At 44.4% G+C, this 22,559-nt stretch overlaps 2 protein-coding genes and 1 long non-coding RNA gene across 4 annotated transcripts; 2 read left to right on the top strand and 1 right to left on the bottom strand.

The window, feature by feature from the left end:
* The first annotated feature begins 735 nt into the window (after positions 1–735).
* On the top strand, positions 736–8,692 carry ube3a (ubiquitin protein ligase E3A). The gene is made up of 11 exons (XM_060066692.1): positions 736–1,031; positions 1,442–1,489; positions 1,932–2,227; positions 3,136–4,382; positions 4,659–4,803; positions 5,125–5,330; positions 5,844–6,008; positions 6,310–6,465; positions 6,564–6,637; positions 6,939–7,082; positions 7,251–8,692. Coding segments are annotated over exons 2-11 (2,556 nt in total). The 5' UTR covers positions 736–1,031; positions 1,442–1,487; the 3' UTR covers positions 7,372–8,692.
* Positions 8,693–8,821: 129 nt separating this feature from the next.
* Positions 8,822–18,013, bottom strand: cnga3a (cyclic nucleotide gated channel subunit alpha 3a). 2 transcript variants are annotated; one of them, XM_060066693.1, is made up of 9 exons: positions 17,805–18,013; positions 15,189–15,316; positions 13,651–13,755; positions 13,036–13,209; positions 12,426–12,476; positions 11,579–11,773; positions 11,277–11,378; positions 11,085–11,191; positions 8,822–10,938 (listed from the first exon to the last, which is right to left on the bottom strand). In XM_060066693.1, exons 2-9 carry the CDS (start codon positions 15,287–15,289, stop codon positions 9,542–9,544), a joined length of 2,232 nt encoding a protein of 743 aa, XP_059922676.1. In that variant the 5' UTR covers positions 15,290–15,316; positions 17,805–18,013; the 3' UTR covers positions 8,822–9,541. The 2 variants fall into 2 exon arrangements, with proteins under 2 accessions (XP_059922676.1, XP_059922677.1); XM_060066694.1 differs by having other exon boundaries at positions 13,036–13,164; positions 17,805–18,012.
* Positions 18,014–18,227: 214 nt separating this feature from the next.
* Positions 18,228–21,183, top strand: LOC132468874 (uncharacterized). The gene is made up of 2 exons (XR_009528289.1): positions 18,228–19,414; positions 20,174–21,183. It is a non-coding gene; the product is annotated as an uncharacterized LOC132468874 (long non-coding RNA).
* Positions 21,184–22,559: the final 1,376 nt, after the last annotated feature.

Below are 22,559 nucleotides of genomic sequence, written 5' to 3'. Positions count from 1 at the left end.
GCTGTGCGCTTGAACGTTAGAGGCCGTGTGCAGAGGCCTTAACGATAATGGGTCACGTCGTTCAGGGTGAGGGCCGCAGAAGGCAGACTTAACGACCCCATTCCACTGTCTACACAACCCCCCACCAACTCTCACCCCTCCACAACCCCCTCCACCCTTCCAGCCCCCCTGTGACTGGAGGGACAGACGAGGTCAGAGGTCAAGACCAACAGGGCCACAAAATGTTTTATGGGCAAGTTGATGACACAGCACAAGCATGCATGTCTATGAGCACAGTGCGCTGTGGTGTAACCTGATATACTCATATCCTCATACATATCCACACGCTTCCCGTTTAAGGTTTACTGTCTAGTCACTTAGCACTCTCATCCAAAATAGGGTTATACTAGACTATTCTCCTCCCAAGTTTCCCATTAATACAATAAGGATACATTGATTATATCATATTATTTATTGTTTTAATGGCATTTTTCTCTAAACAATTCCTTTGATAATTTTAATATAAAATGATATTTCAAGAAGTAATTGTTATAACCTGAGATTAAAATTGGCAACGGATCATTGCAATTCACAGAATCTAAACAAAAAATTGTGTTCGTTTATTTATATATACACGCATAGGACTACCTAACAATATATTAGGTAGGTGTAGAGTGGCGTGTTTTGGTGCGCGGAGGGGCGAGAGGGGAGGAGGCGGAGGAAGGGGGAGGTGGTGGGCAATGGGTGTGGGAGTCAGTTGTCTGACAGCCCCGCGGTGCATGCTGGGATACATCGCTATGTTTACAGTGAGGCGTTGGAAATTATTTCATCTGCAACAATGTTTCACATGTTCTTGTAACATTTAACCTTCCGTTTTCTTGTCTGTTAGACTCGCAGTTAACGCCTCGAGCTCATCAAGCAGAAAATAATAGATCATTTATTGTGATCGATGATCCGTCGGCGACCGCTGGCAGTCAGAAGACGTGATTTTGCACAGTCACAGAGCAGTACGGCCAGCCAGGGGACGACCCCTGATACACTTGTGATAATCGGTGAGGATCGGTTGAGGATGTGGGTGATTCTATGAACCGCGATTGTATCTGATGGTGTTCTATGGTTGGTTTTAACAGGGTAAACCACCGTAGAGGTACTAGGGGTATGGTGGTCTGTTGACATGTCAGCTGGCCCCCCTACTCGAGTTGCAACATCACTTGTTATTGTGGATTGAGCACGGACAGTGTGTGGATTTAATACATCTGTGGATTATACGGAAATGTTGCCTTCGTTATCCAAATCCAATCTAGCATACCATGAATGCCATGTTATTTCCACGATTTCTTGCTTTCACTTTAACCTGCGACTCTAAGCAATCGTGAGAAGAGTTGCATGGCCGAAGAACACGATTCTCTGTACCTCCAAGTGAACCCTGGGCATTCATCTTTTTGTTGGGTCTTTTTTTCAGGACAGTTTCCAGTAAGACAACATCAGGAGTGTCTTATCCCAGATCAATGTAAGTCCAAATTACTGTAGGTCGATTAGCAGACAATTATCCACAAATGACGACAACAAACATGTAATAACAGATATACAAGTCTTTAGACTATTGTATGTCATTCAAACACTTTATTTATTTTATTTAATATTTAGATATGGGCCTAACTGACACCAGCCAGTTGCAGTTACCACTGACTGGCTAGATGTCAACAGGTCAGGAGGTGGACGTTGGCTGAGGCATTCCTTCCCTTTTGGTTGAAGGCAATCTGTCAATAGATCTATAGATCCGATAAATGGAAGTTAACCTTATCCTTACCACAGAGAAATCGTACTGTTATACATATACATGTGTGTCAGGAGTTTCCCATTAAACGTAATACCTTCGACTAACCTCAATAATACATTTTTGTAGATGATCCAACAAATGATCTTTTTGACTATGCGTCCGCCCGTCGCAGGAAGAAGGCGACGGCGAAGCATCTGATCGAGCGATACTTTCGCCAGCTGACAGACGGCTGTGGGAATGAGGACTGCACCAACGAGTTCTGTGCCTCCTGCCAACACTTCCGGCCCGTCGACAAGAACTCGGCGGCCGTCAAGGCTCTGGAGTTGTACAAGGTCAACGCTAAACTCTGCAGCCCGCAGAAGAAGGACCTGGACCCAGACGAGCCAGAGAGCAGCACCAATGGGTACCGACCGGAGTTCAACCGGATGACGAGCTCAGACCTGTTCCCCACCAAGGAAGCCTTTTCAGGTGCGGAGAGATTCCGGTTACTGTTTTCAGGTCTTCACAGAGTATCTGTGTGTGTGTGTTGTTATTCTAGGCTTTGGGTATTATTATTGTCATTCCGGATTGGTAATGCCTATATATCCGTGGTGGACTTGATCTAATTATTATTTACTAATCTTTTATCAAGACACGTTTCTTAAGACACTTTTCTCCCAAAGAGACTTACATTGACCTCAGATACATGGCATTCAGGAGAAGGTAGGGGTGAACAGTTAGGGCGTCTTGCCCAAGGATCCCTACACCAGGCAGTTTCTGTAAAGTTTGAGATCGAATCCATGACCTTTCAGCTGAACGACTGGTTGCGTTGACATTTCTTTTTAATGTGACTGTGATTACACTAATGCTTGGAATGGTTTATAACATACTGGCCACTGATAATATTGACGGACCACAATACAGATACACCCTTCTAGTATTAACATCGGCGTCCTCAAGGAGCCCCTTTCGTTGTGAATCAAAACCCTGAATCAGCTTAACCCATCACTTCCTGATCCTTCTTTTGGTTGTTTTCACACCCTCAAAACAATCAGTCTGTATCACAGAAGCCTGTTGTTTCAGTCTTTTAAACTGATCTACACAAAAGTGTTGACTTTGCTCTTCATAACAAGTGGTGTTAAGAAGTTGTACTTCTCCCTAATGGGGGGGGGGGGGGGCAGCAGCCTATACATAAACCGGGCCGTCGTCCTGACAGCTGGCCTGATTATGATGTGCTAACTTAGTTATTCTATCTAAGTATAAGGCAAGCCAGTGTTGCTATCGATCTATTTTTGTCTATTTTGAGTACCTCTATGAGTTCTCCTCTTTGTCTGGTGATGGATGCCTTATTTGGTCTTACCCAACCCCATGGTTCTCTGTGTCCGTACTCCGTACAGACGTGTACTTCCTCACGGAGGACAGTGTGAGTGTGATCCTGGGCTTCTGCGAGGAGGAAGGAGACTTCTCTGCCTTGATACGCGTCATCGGCCGGGTCTTCAGCAGCGCCGAGGCACTCACTCAGAGCTTCAGGAAAACCCCAACCTGCTCTGCTTCTTCCGGTGGCGCGAATGGTGGGGCTGCGGTCGATGCTGACACCGAGGGAGAGACGACAGCGCCCCCGGTGGACGACACCGGCGGGGCGGCTGCTGCTGCTGCCGCCGCATCCCCTGCTTCCACCGAGGAAACCGCCTCCTCGCCTCTGGGCTCCAACGACGACGACGTGACGCTGGACGTGGAGGGCGTGCGGCGGGTGTACGACCGGCTCCAGGCCCACGAGCAGATCGAGGCGTCGCTGGTCAACGCGCTCGTCTACCTGTGCCCCAACCTGGAGCTGGACCTGGAGTACCTGGACATGTACCACACCAACCGGGACTACCTGAACATCTTTGTGCTGGTGATGGAGAACACCAACCTGCACAGCCCCGAGTACCTGGAGACGGCGCTGCCGCTCTTCTGCAAGGCGGTGTGCAAGCTGCCCGTGGAGGCCCACGCCAGGCTCACCCGGGTGTGGTCGCGCTCGGGTGCCGCCCGCATCCGCCGGCTGATGGAGACCTTCCAGCAGCTCATCACCTTCACCATCGTCAGCAACGAGTACGACGCGGAGACGCTGGTGAACGACGACGAGACGGTGGTTGCGGCCACCAAGTGTCTGAAGCTGGTGTTCTACGCCAGCGTCCTGGGCGGGGACCTCGACGTGGGCCACAACGAGGACTCGGACGACTCGGACGACTCGGACGACGACGAGATCACCCTGCAGGAGCTGCTGGGCGAGGAGCGGCTCTACCGGCGAGGCCCCCGGGTGGACCTGCTGGAGCGGGAGCTGGGCGCGCGGACGCTGGACGTGCGCCGGCCCGTGGTGCCCTTCGAGGACTTTGTCAACGAGTCGGTGAACGAGGTGGTGGAGATGGACAAGGACTTCACCTTCTACAAGGTGGACGCCGACAGCAAGTTCTCCTTCCAGAGCTGCCCGTTCATCCTCAACGCCGTCACCAAGAGCCAGGGGCTGTACTACGACAACAGGATCCGCATGTACAGCGAGCGCCGCATCACCGCCCTCTACAGCATGGCGCAGGGACAGCAGCCCAACCCCTACCTGAAGCTCAAAGTGCGCCGGGAACACATCATCGACGACGCCCTCGTGAGGGTAGGGATTTCTGATGTCTCAGGTCAAATGGCCTCGAAACTTTTGCCTTTATAAAGCCGTGGTTATCAACCTTGGGAAACAAGGCTTCCCCCACCGTTCTGTCTTAATAGATTGCATGTTCATTTGATGCAGGCAAACCTTCTAATGTGGATCATACATTGACTGGGACATTGATGTTGTTTTTGAGACGTCAAATTGGGTCATGGTCCATAAAGGAGGGAAACCCGGCCCCGGTAAAATTTCTTCATTTATTTTTCTGCAATCTTTACTTTTCAGTTGGAGATGATTTCTATGGAGAACCCGTCGGACCTGAAGAAGCAGCTGTTTGTGGAGTTTGAGGGCGAGCAAGGAGTGGACGAAGGAGGCGTCTCCAAGGAGTTCTTTCAGTTGGTCTTGGAGGAAATCTTCAACCCTGACATCGGTATGACATGATCTCCCAGTTCTACATGTGTTACTCTTTTTACTTTTTGTTCCATCTCTGAACTAGTCTTTTACAAAATAAGTAATTTTACTTAGTGGTGACCGTGTTTGGCTCCAAGCTGAAAGGTTTGGGGACCGAAACCCAATGTCCGCATTCTACCAGTAGGCATCCTTGCATGTTAGCACCTGACCCCTGTCAGCTCTAATGCCACATATATAATGAATCAGTATAAATCACTAAAGCATCACCTAAATTAATTAATAGCTCTATTTTTTATAGTTTAATTGTATTCATTCTTGATATCTGTTATTTCCCACACAGGAATGTTCACATATGACCAGGAGACACGGTCGTTTTGGTTTAATTCGTCTTCATTGGAGAACGAAGCCCAGTACAGCCTTATTGGCATCGTGCTGGGCCTCGCCATCTACAACAACTGCATCCTGGACGTCCATTTCCCCATGGTTGTCTACAGGAAGCTCATGGGGAAGAAGGGTACCTTCCCAGACCTGGCAGATTCCCACCCAGTTCAGTAACATTCCCAAAAGTTCATTAACAGTCTGAGTTCAGTTATGTATCAGTCAATATCAGTCTTGGTTATAAGCAGCAATAACAAAATGGGAGGTCGAGATATTGTTTTACCTTATTTAGAAATGTGACCCTTTGTGGTCTTATCCTTTGACGCACATTTCATTTTATTGTTTCTAAACATATATGTGAACTGCTGACCCTGGATATACTGTATGTGCGATGTTATATCTATAGGCTGTATCAGTTACAGCTTCCTAGTTAGTCGGTTGAAGGATTTATTGAATTGGCTTACTTCCTTGGGATTTGATTAGTTAGCCAAGTTATAGGCGTATTCCTGAGGCAACCGTGTCTAATTTATTCAAGTTATAGTTTAAAACGTCCCTTGAGTAACCATGAAAGTACACATCAGAGTATTAGTGTTGTTGGATGTGTCACTGGTGGCGTAAGTTACAACGCGTTACCTCCTATTAATAGCACTTATACTGTATGTGATACGTCTCCGATTGCAGGTCCTCTACCAGAGCCTGAAGCAACTACTGGATTATTCTGGAAATGTGGAGGAGGACATAGTGACCAGCTTCCAGATCTCCGGAACCGACCTGTTTGGAAACCCGATCACCCACGACCTGAAGGAGCAAGGCGAGGGTATCCCAGTCACCAACCACAACAAACAGGTACACGACCGTCTAGTATGTCCTAACAAGAGGGCAGGATAATCAAGGACAGTGGTTAAGGTTTTCAAATTCACACCAATAGGGTTATGGGTTTGATGCACTACCTACCGGTAGTGTATCCGTGAGCAAGATGATCCCGAACCCCTACCTGCTCCTCAATAACATGTATCTGAACAAAGACGGCGACTACAAGTCCCTCCAGATGATCATTTAGGCTAAATAGTACAGAGTTCTGACCCAAGGATCTACTTTTAGACAAATAATAAGCGTGGTCTGTAATTTGTACTTCTTTCATTTGCAGGAGTTTGTGGACATGTACACTGATTACATCCTGAACAAGAGCGTGGAGAGACAATTCAAGGCCTTTAAGAAAGGTTTCCTCATGGTCACCAACGAATCTCCACTCAAGTATCTATTCAGACCGGAGGAGGTGGAGCTGCTCATCTGTGGAAGCAGGGTGCGAACTCTTAAATCACGTCCTGGTTGTTTATGTGCCTAGCTTTGACTTTTGATCATTGTTAAAATGTGCGTTGTCATTTATGTATTTTGTAACAGAATCTGGACTTCAAAGCACTTGAAGAAACAACAGACTACGACGGCGGTTATAGTAAAGACTGTCAAGTTGTAAAGTAAGTCATCATTTTCATCGTATCTTCTCTATACCATGTGAAATATCTACATTCCATTGCTCGGTACCATTTAACAGACCTCCTTATGTAGCATAGCTTTATACTATATAATGTAATTTGTCTCTGCACCATCTAGGTCACAACTTAGCTACGTAACATAAAGCCTATGTAACAATCGATTTAGATTTAGTATTGTTATCATACTGTAAATAACTACTTTTAAGATTATGTTAGCTACAACATCAACCATTATTCAAAAATCTTTGAGCTGGTTAAAGTTGTGGTTGTTCTGCGCTCACAGGGACTTCTGGGAGACAATTCATTCTTTCGGAGAGGACCAGAAGAGGCAGTTCCTCCAGTTCACCACCGGGTCCGACCGAGCGCCAGTTGGTGGCCTCGGAAAATTAAAAATGATAATCGCCAAGAACGGCGCTGACACAGATCGGTAAAGTACCGTGTAGATGTTTCTTTATCCTACGTGGCAGTTAAAAAAAAGTTATTTACCACACTAATTTGCTATGAATACTTGTTATAATTTTCCATATTTAGCATGGGGTGGAGACGCTTAGTATGCAAAATTTCTCTGGCCTTATCGTCCCGCTCTTTCTTTCAGCCTGCCGACGTCGCACACCTGCTTCAATGCGCTGCTGCTTCCGGAATATTCCTCCAAGGAAAAACTCAAAGAAAGACTTCTCAAAGCTATCACTTACGCCAAAGGATTTGGAATGCTGTGAAAATGGATCGATAATGAAGTAGTATAACAAAAAGAAACTCCTTCTCTTTTTTTAAACTTTTTTTTCAGTAACTTTTCTGCTTTTGAGGTGCCTCTGACGTTTCTCAGAGATGCTTGGTGATAATGCTCTTGGATATTTCTCCAACCTACGGTAACGACCATATATGGAACGGTGACGGAACTGCAGCCACGACCTATATGGTCGGGCTCTTAACGGCACTGACCATATAGGGCGTGGCTACAGTTACACTGGTCGGGTGGACAGCTTTTAGGCCCGTGACCTTGTACACATAGACACGCTCTGAACTGAACTGGCATTAACGTTGAACCTGCTGAAGATCCCCACTTCTCCCCATGCTCCACTCCCGTTCACTCAAGTGTCTCATCGCTGTGGAATGTAATGCGTTTTGTTTAATTATTTTCAGTATTTAAGAGATGAAACTCCCATACACTTTTGTTGTGTTTACTGTAGGTAGTAGCATGTATAGAACTTGATAGTGAAACTGTGAAAGTGCACTTATACACACAGTGTGCTCCAACAGTTTTTTTTTATTGAATTGAAGTGGGTTTGGTTTGGTTTGTTATTTAATAACTACACCAGCACTATTTGCCAAAACACAAAACTGGCGATCATGGTGCTGATTGTAATCAATGTGAAGATTTTTTGATTATTGAGTTCTGATGACGTTTTAATTGTCTATATCCCCCTTGTTCCATTCTCAATTTGAAAACGTTAGAATCTGAAGAAAGTAGTCATGGATGAGGGCGAAAATCTAAAACGGAGCAATTTTTTAACGCTTTCAAACATAGTTTTTAATCTAATTCTTGAAGTGAATGTGCTGTGTTGACAGCATAATACTAGTTCCCTCAGCCCCGGTCAGAGAGGGTCTGTTTGACTGTGAATCATTCTTATGACAGACTCTTGAACATGTCCCTGAAGCACAGCACTAGTGTACCAGCTAACATGTATTCACCTGTGAGTCGCTTTGGAGTAAACCTACCGCTAAACGTTTTACTGGGAATTGACCAGTTTGGCAACATTATACTTCGATTTCCAAAATGAAAAGCTTGTTTTTTGGGGGGTTTTGGTCCCTCATATTGATTTCCTGAAGGCAGTCAAGGAACTTACAGATGGATGGTGCTGAAAGTCGGGTTGCTTTTGGTGGTTCAAAACCCACATGCCTACGTTTGACAGGAATTTGGTTAGATTTTGTCTAAACAGTCTCTCAGGTGAAAAACAATTATGCAACGCGATTGTTACTCTTGTGTTCACAAAGTATTATTATAAATACGATACAAATAAAAAATCGTATTGAGCGGTGGTTTGTTATAATCAATTGTTGTATGAAAGTTATAATATTGTAGATTGGTAAGGAAGATGAATTGAAACAACTAGAATCCTATTTTAGTTTTGAACAGGTTTTCCTCAAAGGGACAAACAAAACAAAGAATCACATTTATTATGTTTAATGACATATTTTCAATGTCATGAACATTCCTAAATCAGAATAGTTATGGGTTTCACATTCAATTGTTCTGTGGTATTTACAGTTCAGATTAAAATCAAACAGAGGTTTTCAGTTTCCCTGTTTGTGCACACTGAGTACAGAGTACTACCCAACATATCTGGGAGTACATAATGAAACCACCACACTAGGGTTCGAATCGACAACCCCATCACCCTTTAGGTTCACCTCTGCTACCATAGTGCTCAGCCTTCGTAGCACTATTCTTTCATAGTCCTAGTTATCTCCTTGTAACCAAACTGAGGGTCTGAAATATATTCTGTGTAATACTGAGGCTTGGAATAGGAAATTATTATGAATAATAATACAAACATTACAATAATATACCATTTCTCTATTGCTTCCATTTGATCCATGGACAGAATAGCTGAATAACGTTTCAGAAATCTTTTGAATAAAAACAGTTAAACATGTCAGCCATGTCTTACACCAAAAGAGTGTATGCATTGCATATTACGTTCCCAGTTTTGACACTCATAATGGAGAACAACAAGTAATGATAATAAATAATAATAATATACAATGATGTGTAAACAGAACGGCTATACAGTCTTTCTGTCATGTTCTTCCTGTAGGGTTCCATGGTGGGTGGCGCTGAAGCATCGGGCGTTTTATTGACCTTTCTGACTTCCACAAAGGTCGCTACTACTGGACCTTTTTGTCCTTGTCCGGCACCACTTCCAGCAGGTCTTGCGGCTGGACGGATTTCACTTTGGACTCCATGTCGGTCACCCGCTGCTTCATCTTGGCCTGGGTGGACGTGAACTCGGCCATGATCTTGGCGAACTTGGTCTGCATGAGGTCCAGGTTCCCCTCCAGCTTGTCCACCTTCTCCTCCAGGTCTTTGGGGTCTGCACCGGCGTTGGCAATGGCCTCGTCGATCAGGTTGTCCTTCATCAGGATGGCCTTGCCCTTCTCCTCCAGGGCCTTCTTTGCGTCCGGGTACTCGGTCAGGGCCTCCATCATGTCGTCCTTGGTCAGGGCGAAGAGATCCGAGTAGCCCACGCTGCGGATGTTTGCGGTTCTCCTGTTCCCAGCCTTACTGCCCTTGATCCCCAAAATACTGATCTCCCCAAAGTACGCACCGTCACTCAGCACCACAAACTGCGTGACCCCGTCGTCCGCCACCACGGCCAGCTTGCCCTCCTTTATGATGTACATCTCCCTGCCAATGTCGCCCTTCTTACAGATGTAGTCCCCAGGGCTGAAAACCTGCGGCTGCAGCTTCAGCACCAGCTCGATCAAGAGACCCGCCTCGCAGTCCTGGAAGATGCGCACCTTCTTCAGCGTGTCCAAGTGGACGTTGATGGCGATCTCGGCCTTGAGCTTGTCCGGGAGGTTCTTCAAAACCTCCTTCTCGTCGCACGTCTTCTTCTCTGTCCAAAGGTAGTCGAACCACTTTATCACCCTGGCCTCCAGGTCCTTGGAGACCTTGCGGAACTGCATGTACTGCTTGATGGAGTCGATCTTGGCCTGGAAGTCGGCTCGCGACGCGTTCATGTTGGAAATCATGGAGCCGACGTTTCCCACGATACTAGCGAAGATCAGCACGCCCGTGAGGAAGTCGGCGATCACGAAGAGGTATTCCACATCCTGGACCGGCGGCGGGGTCTCTCCGATGGTGGTGAGGGTCAGCGTGGACCAGTACAGGCAGTAGATGTACTTCCTGGCCAGGCGGCCGTACTCGGGGTGGCTAATGTTGGGGTACACCCAGGTGTCTGTGCCAAAGCCGATCGTCTTGGAGATGGCGTAGAAGCCGCACGCGTTCCAGTGGATGATGACCAGGATCTGAAGCACGAGGTTGCTGATGCGGAACATGTTAGGGAAGCTTGTCCGGGTCTCTGTGCGCTCAAAGAACTCCAAAAGTCGGGGCATTTTGCACAGGCGGTTCAGCCGTAACTCTGGATTGTTGAAGCCCAGCCGTAAAAACAGAAGGTCAGTCGGTATCATGGAGATCATGTCGTATTTGAACTGGGACGTTGTCTTGTATTTATCCCTCAGTTTCTTAGAGTCTTTCACGAGAAGGCCTTGTTCCAGGTAACCTGTTGAAGAAACATGGGGATTAACAAAGGGCCTGGTACAAAATAACCGATTAAGTATCTGCCAAAGCGACATTTTGAAACGCTAACCCTGATTCATTAGTTTATCAATGAATGAAAGGGATAAGTACTCCTGTTCAAGAACGTACCTGTTCTCGATCTCACGAACGAGTCGGTGTAGTAGATGATGTCGGACGTGTAGTCGAGGAATATCCAGAGCCTTGTGTAGGTGTCCTGGAGTTCATTGAAACAGGCTCTGGAATATAAAATAAGTAAAGGTAAAGGTAAAGGTTTGGATTGTGTTATCAAGCGGATGAGAGGTAGAGGGGGAGGGGGATTACCTTGTGATGAGCATCATGAGGTTGTAGAACACAGGGAGAGCGATGACAGTGAGCCAGCGGTAGTATTTGTCTGTTGCTGGATCCATGATCCAGATCTCTTTCCTGAGAACAAAAACGGTTGTTAGGAGGTTTAAAACAAGATGGCATGGTGTCTAGTTGTTGTCGTTTCATGCCATTCAAAGTGGTCCTTGTTATTTTAAAGTATCCCCAACAGACGATGTCTAGGTGTAGTTTTCGGGTACAGAAACTAAGGAGAAGGTTTTGAACGCGCACTGGGACCCCTAGTGGTGACCGGTACTTACGGCGGCTCCTCTTTCTTTTTTTCATCCTTTTTAGCATCCTTTTTCTCATCTTTTTTCTCGTCTTTCTTCTCATCCTTCTTCTCATCCTTCTCGTCTTTCTTCTCGTCTTTCTTTTCATCTTTCTTCTCCTCTTCTTTCTTGTCTTCCTCCTTTTTCTCATCTTTCTTTATCTCATCTTTCTTGTCATCTTTCTTGCTATAGATTACAGATTTGATTTTAATGTGTGGCTTTTAGCAGTTGAAAGAACAGAAGGGGTTGGAGTTGGGAGTGTAGATGAAGTCTGGTCTAGATGCACAACACCAGTTGCTAGATAGATCTAACTTCAGCAGATGTTCTGTACTGTTTGTCTGTTACACAGTTCTTTAGTCCTTCGGCCGGAAGAGACCTGCTGCTGGCCATTTTCTGCCAGCAGGTGGCAGTATGTTACAAACGTGTTCCAAAAGAAGAACAGGTTTTCCTTTTCTCATTGCCACTACTAAAGACAAGTTGGAAATGTAATTTAATTAAATGAGCATATTTCTAAGAAATGCCTCATCTAATTTATAATTATTGACAGAGTCAGCATAATTAACATCCACTTTGTGACAGGGAGTTCCCAACAAGCAGACAAACCAAAGTATCTGCTTGTTCAGAAGTGTAGTTTCTGACACTAGGGAGAAAGGGGTCACATTTAGGGTTTATCAGTAAGGGTTATTTATCTAACCGCTACTATAACTAAAAATAGCTAAAGACAGACTCTAGTCTAATTGTTGATAAGAACTATTTCAAAGGGTTTTGTTATTAAACAATATATATGTTCTCTGGGGAATACAGGGAATTAATTGAAAACGTGCGAGTGCACACTTACTCATCTGTATTGTTGCAGTTATTCATATTGTAAGCAGCCAATGGCCACTTACTAAGAAAACACAAACCAACACATTTGATCATGAAGCCACTCCTATGATCCAATGACTATAACCACTAACCATATGCTTATTAACGACACTGATCGTTCTGACGTGCTGAGGTTATTTGGGTCTGGTTTTAAGATAAACTGTTCACTGGTGAAACTCCAATACCCAGAAAAGTTGTGGTCAGAATACACACAAAAATAATGCATGCATACTTTATTTTCCTTACTTTTCCTTCTTTGAATCCATTTGATTTTGTTAATTTGATGATGACTCCTTTAATTTGTTTTAATTATTGTTATTTTCCTGTTTCGACATTTAACATCTTTCTGAACCATACAAGCAACGCTATTACTAATATAGTTATAACATTAAGTTAACATTACGATCAGGATAACATGACCACATTTAAATTTGCAATTGTTACGATTTTCCTGTTTTCATGTAAACTAGCTTTCCTTGATGATAAACATGATATAAAAGTAGGCATTATACGAAGAGGTATTATGATCCGTTCCGTTCGTCTACAGAGCCCTGGTTCTCTGGACGCGTGGAGGCCCTCACCTCCTTTTGCGCAGGCTGTCCTGGAGACCCAGGGCCTGGGCATTGCTCTCCCTACTGGGGACGTCCTGCAGCTCGGGTCCCCTGAACCGCTCCAGGAAGGAGTCTGGTCGCTCCTCCTCCACCTGCATCCTGTGGAACACCCATGACCGCAGCAGGAACAGGAAGTGAGACACCCTGGAGAGTCAGTGAGGGGTAGGGGGAGAGGGGAGGTGGGAGGGGGATCGAAAGAGGAGAGAGGAGGGAGAGGAGGAGAGAGGGAGGGAAGAGGACACGGTAACAACTTCTAGTGGTTTCTGGGATTTGTCTACATGGTTGCATTGTCTAGTGCGGGTCTCTAAGACAACAGGGTCTCAAAAAACGACAGGGTATGATAATTGTAGTCTAGCCTCCATCTCCATGACAACAGAGGCATATTGTCCAGTTTGGTGATGGTTTCCGTGACAACAAGATCACATGTTGTCTAGTCCGGAGACGGTTGGCATGACAACAGGGTCACGTGACATCGGTCGTCAAACCTAGCGCAGGTTTATATAGCTACAGTGTTTCCATGACGTCACAATCACACTTGGTCTAATCTAGCAAGGGTCTCCGTGACTACAAGGTCACATGAAGTACCTGGCCATGGCGCCGACGCCGGTAAAGGAGTCTCGGTGGGTGTTGGGACTTCGGCAGGCGGTCGGCCCGGACGCCTCGGAGCCGTCCTCACAGAGAGAGGGAGCCCTGGGAGGGGGGGGGGGGGGGGGGGGGGGGTTGAGACCATAGGAATGACATGACATGAGGCCACATGACATCCTGGGACATCAACATGGTGTGTTAAGGCAAAAACAGGCAATCTTTCATTTGATCACATGCATCACCTAATCAGCCCATTATATCAGTCTAGTCTACAGGGTCTCTAACATGCTGGAGGTCACAGGGTCCAGCAGGCTTAGGACCACGACCTGGGCCACTGAGGCAGCTGAAGCCCAGGGTGGAGGTGGATCAGGAGAGGAGAGCCCTGGGTCAGGTTGCGTTACAAGGGCAAGGGTGTCTGATGGTTGAAACGGGAACCATCACTGATGATGTCGAAAAACATGCTTGTTGGCCGCATAGTGCTCTTTAAGCAGTCTGACACGAACCACCTGTAAGCAACCTGTTAGCAGTCTGATACCAACCTCCTGGTAGCATTCTGTTAGCAGTCTGATACCAACCTCCTGGTAGCATTCTGTTAGCAGTCTGATACCAACCTCCTGGTAGCATTCTGTTAGCAGTCTGATACCAACCCCCTGGTAGCATTCTGTTAGCAGTCTGATACCAACCCCCTGGTAGCATTCTGTTGGCAGTCTGATACCAACCTCCTGGTAGCGTTCTGTTAGCAGTCTGATACCAACCTCCTGGTAGCGTTCTGTTAGCAGTCTGATACCAACCTCCTGGTAGCGTTCTGTTAGCAGTCTGATACCAACCTCCTGGTAGCGTTCTGTTAGCAGTCTGATACCAACCTCCTGGTAGCGTTCTGTTAGCAGTCTGATACCAACCTCCTGGTAGCGTTCTGTTAGCAGTCTGATACCAACCTCCTGGTAGCGTTCTGTTAGCAGTCTGATACCAACCTCCTGGTAGCGTTCTGTTAGCAGTCTGATACCAACCTCCTGGTAGCGTTCTGTTAGCAGTCTGATACCAACCTCCTGGTAGCATTCTGTGAGCAGTCTGATACCAACCTCCTGGTAGCGTTCTGTTAGCTGTCTGATACCAACCTCCTGGTAGCAATCTTTTAGCGGCCTGATATAAACCACCTGGTGACCATCGGTTGGCAGTCTGACACCAACCTTCTGGTAGCAATCGGTTGGCAGTCTGATACCAACCACCAGGTAGCAATCGGTTAGAAGTCTGATACATACCTCCGGGTAGCAATCAGTGGGTAGTCTGACACCAACCTTCTGCTAGCAATCTGTTATTAGCAATAGTATAGCAATTGTTTATTAGCCTGCTTGCATCATTAGCTCTAAGCATCCCTTAACTAGTTACTGCAATAGATTTTGATTCAGGATTGATTGTTGGATCATTAGATATTCATCAACCATTGGATATTGATTGCTGGATCATTGGGTATTGGGGTCAAACTGCAGCTGGTGAGCTATTCGATTTCTGTCAAATTCAAACCACAATGTATATCCAACCTGCTGTCGCCGTTTTCGACGACTGTGAGGTCATCGTCTGCCGCACGGTTGGACGGCCGTAGCCTCGTTGAATAGGTTTGGTCCGTACAGATCTTGGCCATGCTTCCCGCTCCAGCGCGGCTGGCCGGCTGTGGCAAAGAAACACAAGTCGGTCAAAGGTGACGGTTGGAAAATGGAGAAGCGCAAACATCCCCTTGTCTCAAATGTAGCACTGGGTTGCTGTTTTGGTACAAAGATTAGATGTGATATGTTCTGTGTGTGTGCTGTGTGACGTGTCTCTCTATAGTGTTTAGCATTTTGTTTATTGGGACTTGGCATTCCTGGAGCGGTTCAGGGGACCCGAGCTGCAGGACGTCCCCAGTAGGGAGAGCAATGCCCAGGCCCTGGGTCTCCAGGACAGCCTGCGCAAAAGGAGGTGAGGGCCTCCACGCGTCCAGAGAACCAGGGCTCTGTAGACGAACGGAACGGATCATAATACCTCTTCGTATAATGCCTACTTTTATATTATCTAGATGCCATCATTTGTTCATAATTGCAATGGCCAATTAATTATTATATCATCAAACATATTAAGGGCCATACTCTAGGACTTATGATCATACAACGTATAACTTAGAGTCTAAGTTATATGTTGTACGACGGCCCAAATTATAGCCTATTGCCTGTACTTAAATGACCTCTGATGAAGTTTAAGGTGGGATTGAACATTGAGCACCTTCAAGTAAATGAATGTAGGTTTATAGAACCTCAGTCTAAAACAGAGCAGAGGATTGGCTACGTGCACGACGTGAATACCAGTATCCCTGTACTGTCAAAGCATGGGCCCTCAATATACGGGGTGATTATGTCCTTAAGCAAACAGGATCAGAGGCTGGACGGAGTGAAAGCTCAGGAGCCGGTAAAAATAACCATGAGGAGAGATGGCCAGTGAGGTCCTCAGTGGTCCGTGGGGTATGCACAGCTCTTTAAGTCCATTAGCCCCTCTTAAAGCCCAGGGACCATCAGAGTACTTTCAATACAACATTACCTCATGTCTCCCAAAGACAAGGACCGATTGCTCAATGTATGGAGACGCGTGTTTTATAAAAGACGCACTAGAAATACCAAATGTGAAGGAAAGGTGGGACGAAATTTAGAGTTTGACTCCCAGCAGTAATATTCGGGGTTGGAGCCCCTACATCTGCCGTCCGTAGGCATCTTTGATTGAGACGCCCCCTTATCTAAACCTGCTCCTAAGTGGCATTGATCCTAAGTGGATCTAAAATGTACTGAGTAACTTAAAATAGTAGTCGATGTACCGAGTAACTTAGAATAGTGTATGGCCTACTACTAGTCGATATTAGGCGATACAAAAGCCTACTGAATAATACATTTGTATAGTAAATAGTGATAGAGACAAGCAGTATCAGATGTGTTCTTGTAATCTTTGAGCATTTCACATCAAATTAGGAAATTTTCAGAAATCAGAGGAACAGGAAAAAAGGAAAACTATACAAGAAAAATAAGAAGCAAGAAAAAATTTTAGATCAATCCGGACCATTGTACAAAGATTTGCTGGTCGTTTGGCTCTCAGGTTGCTTCGTCCCCATGGCAGGAACACGTGTAGATTAGTGCTAATACCCGGGAGTTAAATTAAATTGTGTACCAGGAGGTCCAGGGAAAAACGCCTTACAGCTTTCTAAAAACCCTAAGTCGTGCATTTAGGTTGAAGAGAATCAACTGCAATTTAAACCTCTTCTCTAGTGAAATGATTCATCACATATAATATAAATCAATTAGAGGTATGTTATCATTCAAATTAAGTGAATTCAGGTGTTGCTGTGGGATTTTTCTGCAAGTGGATGTCAAAATGGCAGAAGAGACCTTCGTGTTTGTCAGTCAAACAAGCCTGTTGGTTCCCTTACCTTGCTCGATGTCTTCTGTAAACAAATAGGTTTATGGCCTTAAATTAACAGTTAATTATATGAATGTATGTATACTCTTGGTATACATTCACATAAATGTTGTAGAATACCAATTTTTTTATATTACAAAAAAATTAAGTAGCTTTAAATATCCTGTTTCTCTAACTATTCATTATTTTGTGCGTTTATATCCAAATGGATTGAAGCGTTGATCAGCTGTATGACGTTCTACTAAAGGGGGGTATACGTGCCTTCTATCTTTAAAGGCTACGTTTATGGGCTTGTTTAAGTTGTACCTGTGCCTGTTAATAATTTAGCTAAATTATTTCGTTTAGTAGACCTATGTTTGGCCTTTGGTGTAGCAGATTTCATCATTATTAATTTACATATTTTTGGTCTTTCATTTATTGTTGACGTCGAATGATTATGTTGAACTTTACTTTCAACAACTCTGTATGATCACCATGTAGCTCTCATTCTATATCGTGATTGAAATGTTATTACATGTATTCTTTGGCTGATTTAAGTCGTCTATAGAGTGCTGATACTGTGAGGTCATTGCTCTAACACCGACAAATGAGCAGCAACAAGATCACCAGAGTTATTCCTTAAATCGTATTATTTCCATTAAATTAAATTCCTGTTAATGAATCCAACAGATCGTAGGGTACAACATAAAGATAAAACCAATTAAAAAAAAGACCGAACCCACCTGTAAGAAATATCCTTACACCGATCTAGAAAAGTATTTTTGGTAGGTAGTTCCTCCTAGCAGGCCGTTGTTGGACTCCATGTCAGAAACGTTTTTAATCCTCTTTTGGTATCTGAAAAATGAAATCGTTTTTCTTTTTATTGTTTCCAACTGTGAGCGCGTTTCTCTGGTCAGCAGACATTCAGCACTGGAGGTCCTGGACAGCTCTGCTCCGATAGGGAGGAGCCCAAGCAAACGCTTAGGACCACCTTAGGCTGAGAGAGGGTCCTGAATTATAGCGTTATCCCGGTCTACCGTAATACAATTTCCGGTCTCTTACTTGCGCTGAGATGTGCCGCCAGTTAACAGTTCCCTTGGACTAGGCAAGACAAGAAAAATACGAACACGACAAGAAGAACAACAAAAATGTGAAGCAGTCTTTGCGAAAAATGTGACAAAGGACTACGGATATTCTTCAGATATTCTTATCAGAAGTCCCGCCCTCTCTTTCGAATCTCGACGCTAAACCAATAACAGTCCCGCCCTCTCTTTGACCACTCAATCATTAATGTCATGTATGGGAATTGCATGAATCATTGCATGGTTCGTCCGTGAAGAAAAGCACCCGTATGTTTCATAGAATTTCACAATACCTCGTCATAGTCAATCAAAGTATTAAGAAGCCAATACTCTATTAGTTCTGTGCAATCGACAAGGAAATGATCTAAATATCCTACGTCCAGGACCACCTTTTCTTATAGATTAATGCTGTAAAAGTGGCAAAAATTAAACACCTTGTTTTAATACAATTCCTTATTGGTTCAAAGTCTTTCTAATATCTGGCTAGTTTTAAACAAAGTGAAAAAATACGAACAACATCTCAATTCAAGTTTATGTGTAGCCTACATAAAACATTGAAAAATAGCTTTTCCCAAAAATAATCAAAGAAAAGACCTAGATCCGCAATATCTTTATTTTTTTCTGATGAACATTATCTCAAGTATAAGGCAAATCCATAGACATAGTGTAGATAGATCAGCACATTTAGCTCTTTTCATCAGCACAGAGTCAACCAGGCCTATAATTTAGCCGCTGAGAACTTGATGAGCAAGCAGTTCGAGTGATTAGGGGAGAATGGGGAGAATCAGCGTTTGGAGCTGCCCTTGATCTAAATGTCTCTCTCTCAGATCGCCTCCCCCACCCTCCCCCACCCTCCCCATCCACCACCACCACCACTCCTCCTGGAGCTAAAGAGAATCCAGTGAGCCACGTTCTGCTATCGTTAATCCCAGCTTAGACCTGAGACCTCTGCTCACCTAATGAGCCACCTAATGCTCCCGCTGTGGTGGTGGTGACTTCAAGCAAGAACCAATGTGAGCACCCGCCTGTCCTCTTCTTCTCATTGTTGTTCACTCCTTACTGTTTCTTTCTTCTTTTTTTCCGAGCAACCAGGGTTAGGCTGTGGGCATCTTTGCAAGGGATTCCTTAAGATCAAGCAGTGGACATTGGGGATCGAACCCAGAACTTTTGAACAGAGAGTTGAACACCTTAACAACTACTATGCAAGCAGTCTACCTATAGCATAGCATCCTTGAGCAAGATGACCCTACCTGCCTATTCATGACATCTAGGTGAAGTCACTATCATGCTTTGAATCAAAATGTCAATGAAAATGTTAAATGTCTGCTTAATTGTAAATAGAGACAGAAAGATTATACACTTCAGCTTGAACTAGCTAGACAATTGTTTGAAGGGTTGGTTTGTGTTGGTTTGTAGTCTATTAGTCTGGTTATAAGTTGATACAAGTTGTACAATTTATGCCCAAAGTGGGTTGGGCTTTTTTGATCACGCATGAGAACATGGGAACAACAACCTGTAGCTTATGTTGTTGTGGACACAGAGCTGTTGTGTCCAGCAGAAGCTGGACACAACAGCTCTGTGTCCACAAGCCACAAATAAAGACTTGGAGACAGAAATAGTCGCTCAGGATTTGGTTTAGACGTCTGTTATTAGATACTGGCAACTGAGACGGTGCTTATGCTATGTGATAGTCTAGTGATCTGTAGGGAACACAAAAATAACAACACACAAGCATCTATATCTGTACATCTGATATTCAATTGAAGAAACAACTAAGAAATAACAAAAAATGTGTTTTACTCTAAGCCATATATCCTGATGCAAAGGTTATTAAACAATAAATAGCCCTTACTTTTCAAAACTTTGACTTCAGTAACTTTGCCATACCATCAAATATCCATTAGGCTACTTGGATGTTTAGGGCCTCAGTCCTTGTTAGTGGCTGTCGCTAATTACACGACGCGTTGCCACGGTAACGCTAAATGTCCAGTCACAGCCTCTCTCTAACCACTCACTCTCTCTTTTCCAAGCTCTTCCTGTCCAGCCGGCCCGTGGCCAGGTGGTGGCTGCAGATCAGATCCAGTGAAAAGCCTCTTAAATACACTGGGGCAGAAGATGAACGGCCGGCCCAATCACTGCATTCTCTCTAAACCCTGTCCGTCCCAGAATATACAGAGGCACTAGCCTCCTAAATTTGTCATTTTTTACACTACCTCAGTTTTGGTCCGATATGAGTTGATCTGGTCCTAATCAAATCTAAATTGTACAATTTGATTTGATGATGAGTGGGTAATTGCTGGGTAATTGCTGCAGTTGCTTTGGCACTAACTGTGTTGCTATTAGTTTGAATGTTATGTCCCACCCACTTGGATTTACTGTTTAGCATGTAGACTTGTTTGTTGTAGAAGAAAAATGTTTTTTTAGTGGTTTCCCTGTTCATTATTGACAAGGTGTTGGTGGGTATTATTGAGATTGGAAGTATAGTTTACATAATTGAAGTGATTGTTGTCTTTAGATTATTTTACACTAAGGTGCAGACAGTAGGGCAGGCCTATATCTTAAATTAGGCTATTATCATTAAGCGTATGATGATAAACTTGGAACAAAAAAATAACTCTGTGAAATTAACAACATTACTAACAAGTAAGCCTACTTTTAAAAGACAAATCGGAGTAATAACGATGTTGTCGACTATAACGACAGATAAAGAGGCAAGCAGACGTGTTCTTGAGAAGGGAAGCCAATTCCATGTGGAGTGGCCCTGGCAGCGTGCGCCCTCTTCTCCAGATGCGTTCCGCTCGCTCATCAGAACGACGGCAGGAACATTCTGGTCACGAGCCTCTCTTGACATTGGTGTACTCCAATCAGCGGCGTCCGTAGCCCTAGAATCACATGGCGTTGCTGTGGTAACCCCGAGACACACACACACACACACACACACACACACACACACACACACACACACACACACACACACACACACACACACACACACACACACACACACACACACACACACACACACACTCTCTGTCTCTGTCTCTGTCTCTGTCTCTGTCTCTGTCTCGGTTGACAGAGAAAGAGACAGAGCAACTAAAATAAAAGATAGACACATTTGTAAATGTATGTGGAATATGAACACGAGATTATCTCTTCAGTTGTCCCATTTGTAGATGGACATATTAGGTTTAAACCATGTAAATATCCACAAAAATGCCCAATAAAATGCCCAATTCTGCCCTCTGCTGGAGGTCCAGCGAACTTGGCTCTAAAGAGGGTTTTGACTAACTACTAACAACTAGGCCTACTATGCTGTCTTTAGGCTACCTGCCTATGAATGACATAGGCCTATGTGAAGTCATTGTGATGCTTTACAAAATGTCTGCAAAATGTCTGATTAATCGTAAATAGAGACAGAAAGATTATACACTACAGCTTGAATGAGAAAGATAATTGTTTTAAGGGTCCTAAAACATTAGAATTATATTTTTTAGTCTCATAGTCTGGTTATAAATTGAACAGGTACAAGTTGTGCTGAAAATGTGTTGTTGTTTGTTGTTGTTTCACTCTAAAAGGCTCTGCTGGTAAACCAACCAGAATGTTCTGTGAAGGTTTCGGTAGCGCTTTAACCTAGCCCAGTGCCGATATCTCTAATCCTCCATCCAATCAACCGTTTCTAAAGCAGTGTGTTCAACAATATCTATAGACAGGTTTCTGGACCACGTCACAGCAGATAGGTGCGCGCAACGCAACCAGGGGGCATAAAGTACAGACCGTTTTTGTTGTGCCGTTACCTGTTGCACAGCAACATTTGTTTGCAGTCCTCTACCAAATCTGGCCATTTACCACCCCCTCCCATTCATTTTGGATTATTATCGTTAATTTAGAGATTTAGCGATAGCTTTTATGATGATTAAAATCAATAAAAGCTTTAACGATAAGTTAACTTTAATGTCTACAAGGCACTTGCAGGTTCATTAATGTATAACTGAAACACGATGACAAAATAATAATCCAAGTTTTTAGACACTCGGTTAGGCCTAACTAAAGCAAACTGTCACCTTTCTTAGAAATAGCCTACAAGAGGGCCAATTCATTTATGAGGTCAAATTATAATTTGTTGGTGATTGTTTAGTTATTAATTGCGAAATTAGTTATTATGGGGAGACGTTGTTGTGTTTGCGACTGCCACTTTTAATTTGAATTCCACGACACGCGTTCAAGTGCGCCGTTGCATCAGCATGTTTGCCTTGTTGTTGCCGGGGGTTATTTGAACAGGTAACACCTGAAGGCTCCGCCCCTTGCTCGTTGAAAGACAGCCACGCCCACAACCCTGGGCTTAGGTAACCAACAATAATTTCAGAATTGTTGCTAGAGATTCAGAAAATGTCAAGCAGGCAGTTGTTAGGGACATTT

Source organism: Gadus macrocephalus, chromosome 12 (genome assembly GCF_031168955.1).
Source record: "Gadus macrocephalus chromosome 12, ASM3116895v1".
Taxonomy (NCBI): Eukaryota; Metazoa; Chordata; class Actinopteri; order Gadiformes; family Gadidae; genus Gadus; species Gadus macrocephalus.
The sequence above is the reverse complement of the archived record's forward strand: the minus strand, read 5'-3'. Positions and strand labels throughout refer to the sequence as shown.

Excerpts from the sequence above, each read along its gene's own strand:
- cnga3a (XM_060066693.1), bottom strand. The coding sequence starts at position 15,289 with ATGGCCAAGATCTGTACGGACCAAACCTATTCAACGAGGCTACGGCCG. Across the intron at positions 13,756-15,188 it reads GTCGAAAACGGCGACAGCAG|GGCTCCCTCTCTCTGTGAGG; the intron begins GTTGGATATACA and ends CCCCCCTCCCAG. Across the intron at positions 10,939-11,084 it reads GTTCGTGAGATCGAGAACAG|GTTACCTGGAACAAGGCCTT; the intron begins GTACGTTCTTGA and ends TTTCTTCAACAG.
- ube3a (XM_060066692.1), top strand. Across the intron at positions 5,331-5,843 it reads ACCTGGCAGATTCCCACCCA|GTCCTCTACCAGAGCCTGAA; the intron begins GTTCAGTAACAT and ends CTCCGATTGCAG. Across the intron at positions 7,083-7,250 it reads AACGGCGCTGACACAGATCG|CCTGCCGACGTCGCACACCT; the intron begins GTAAAGTACCGT and ends TCTTTCTTTCAG.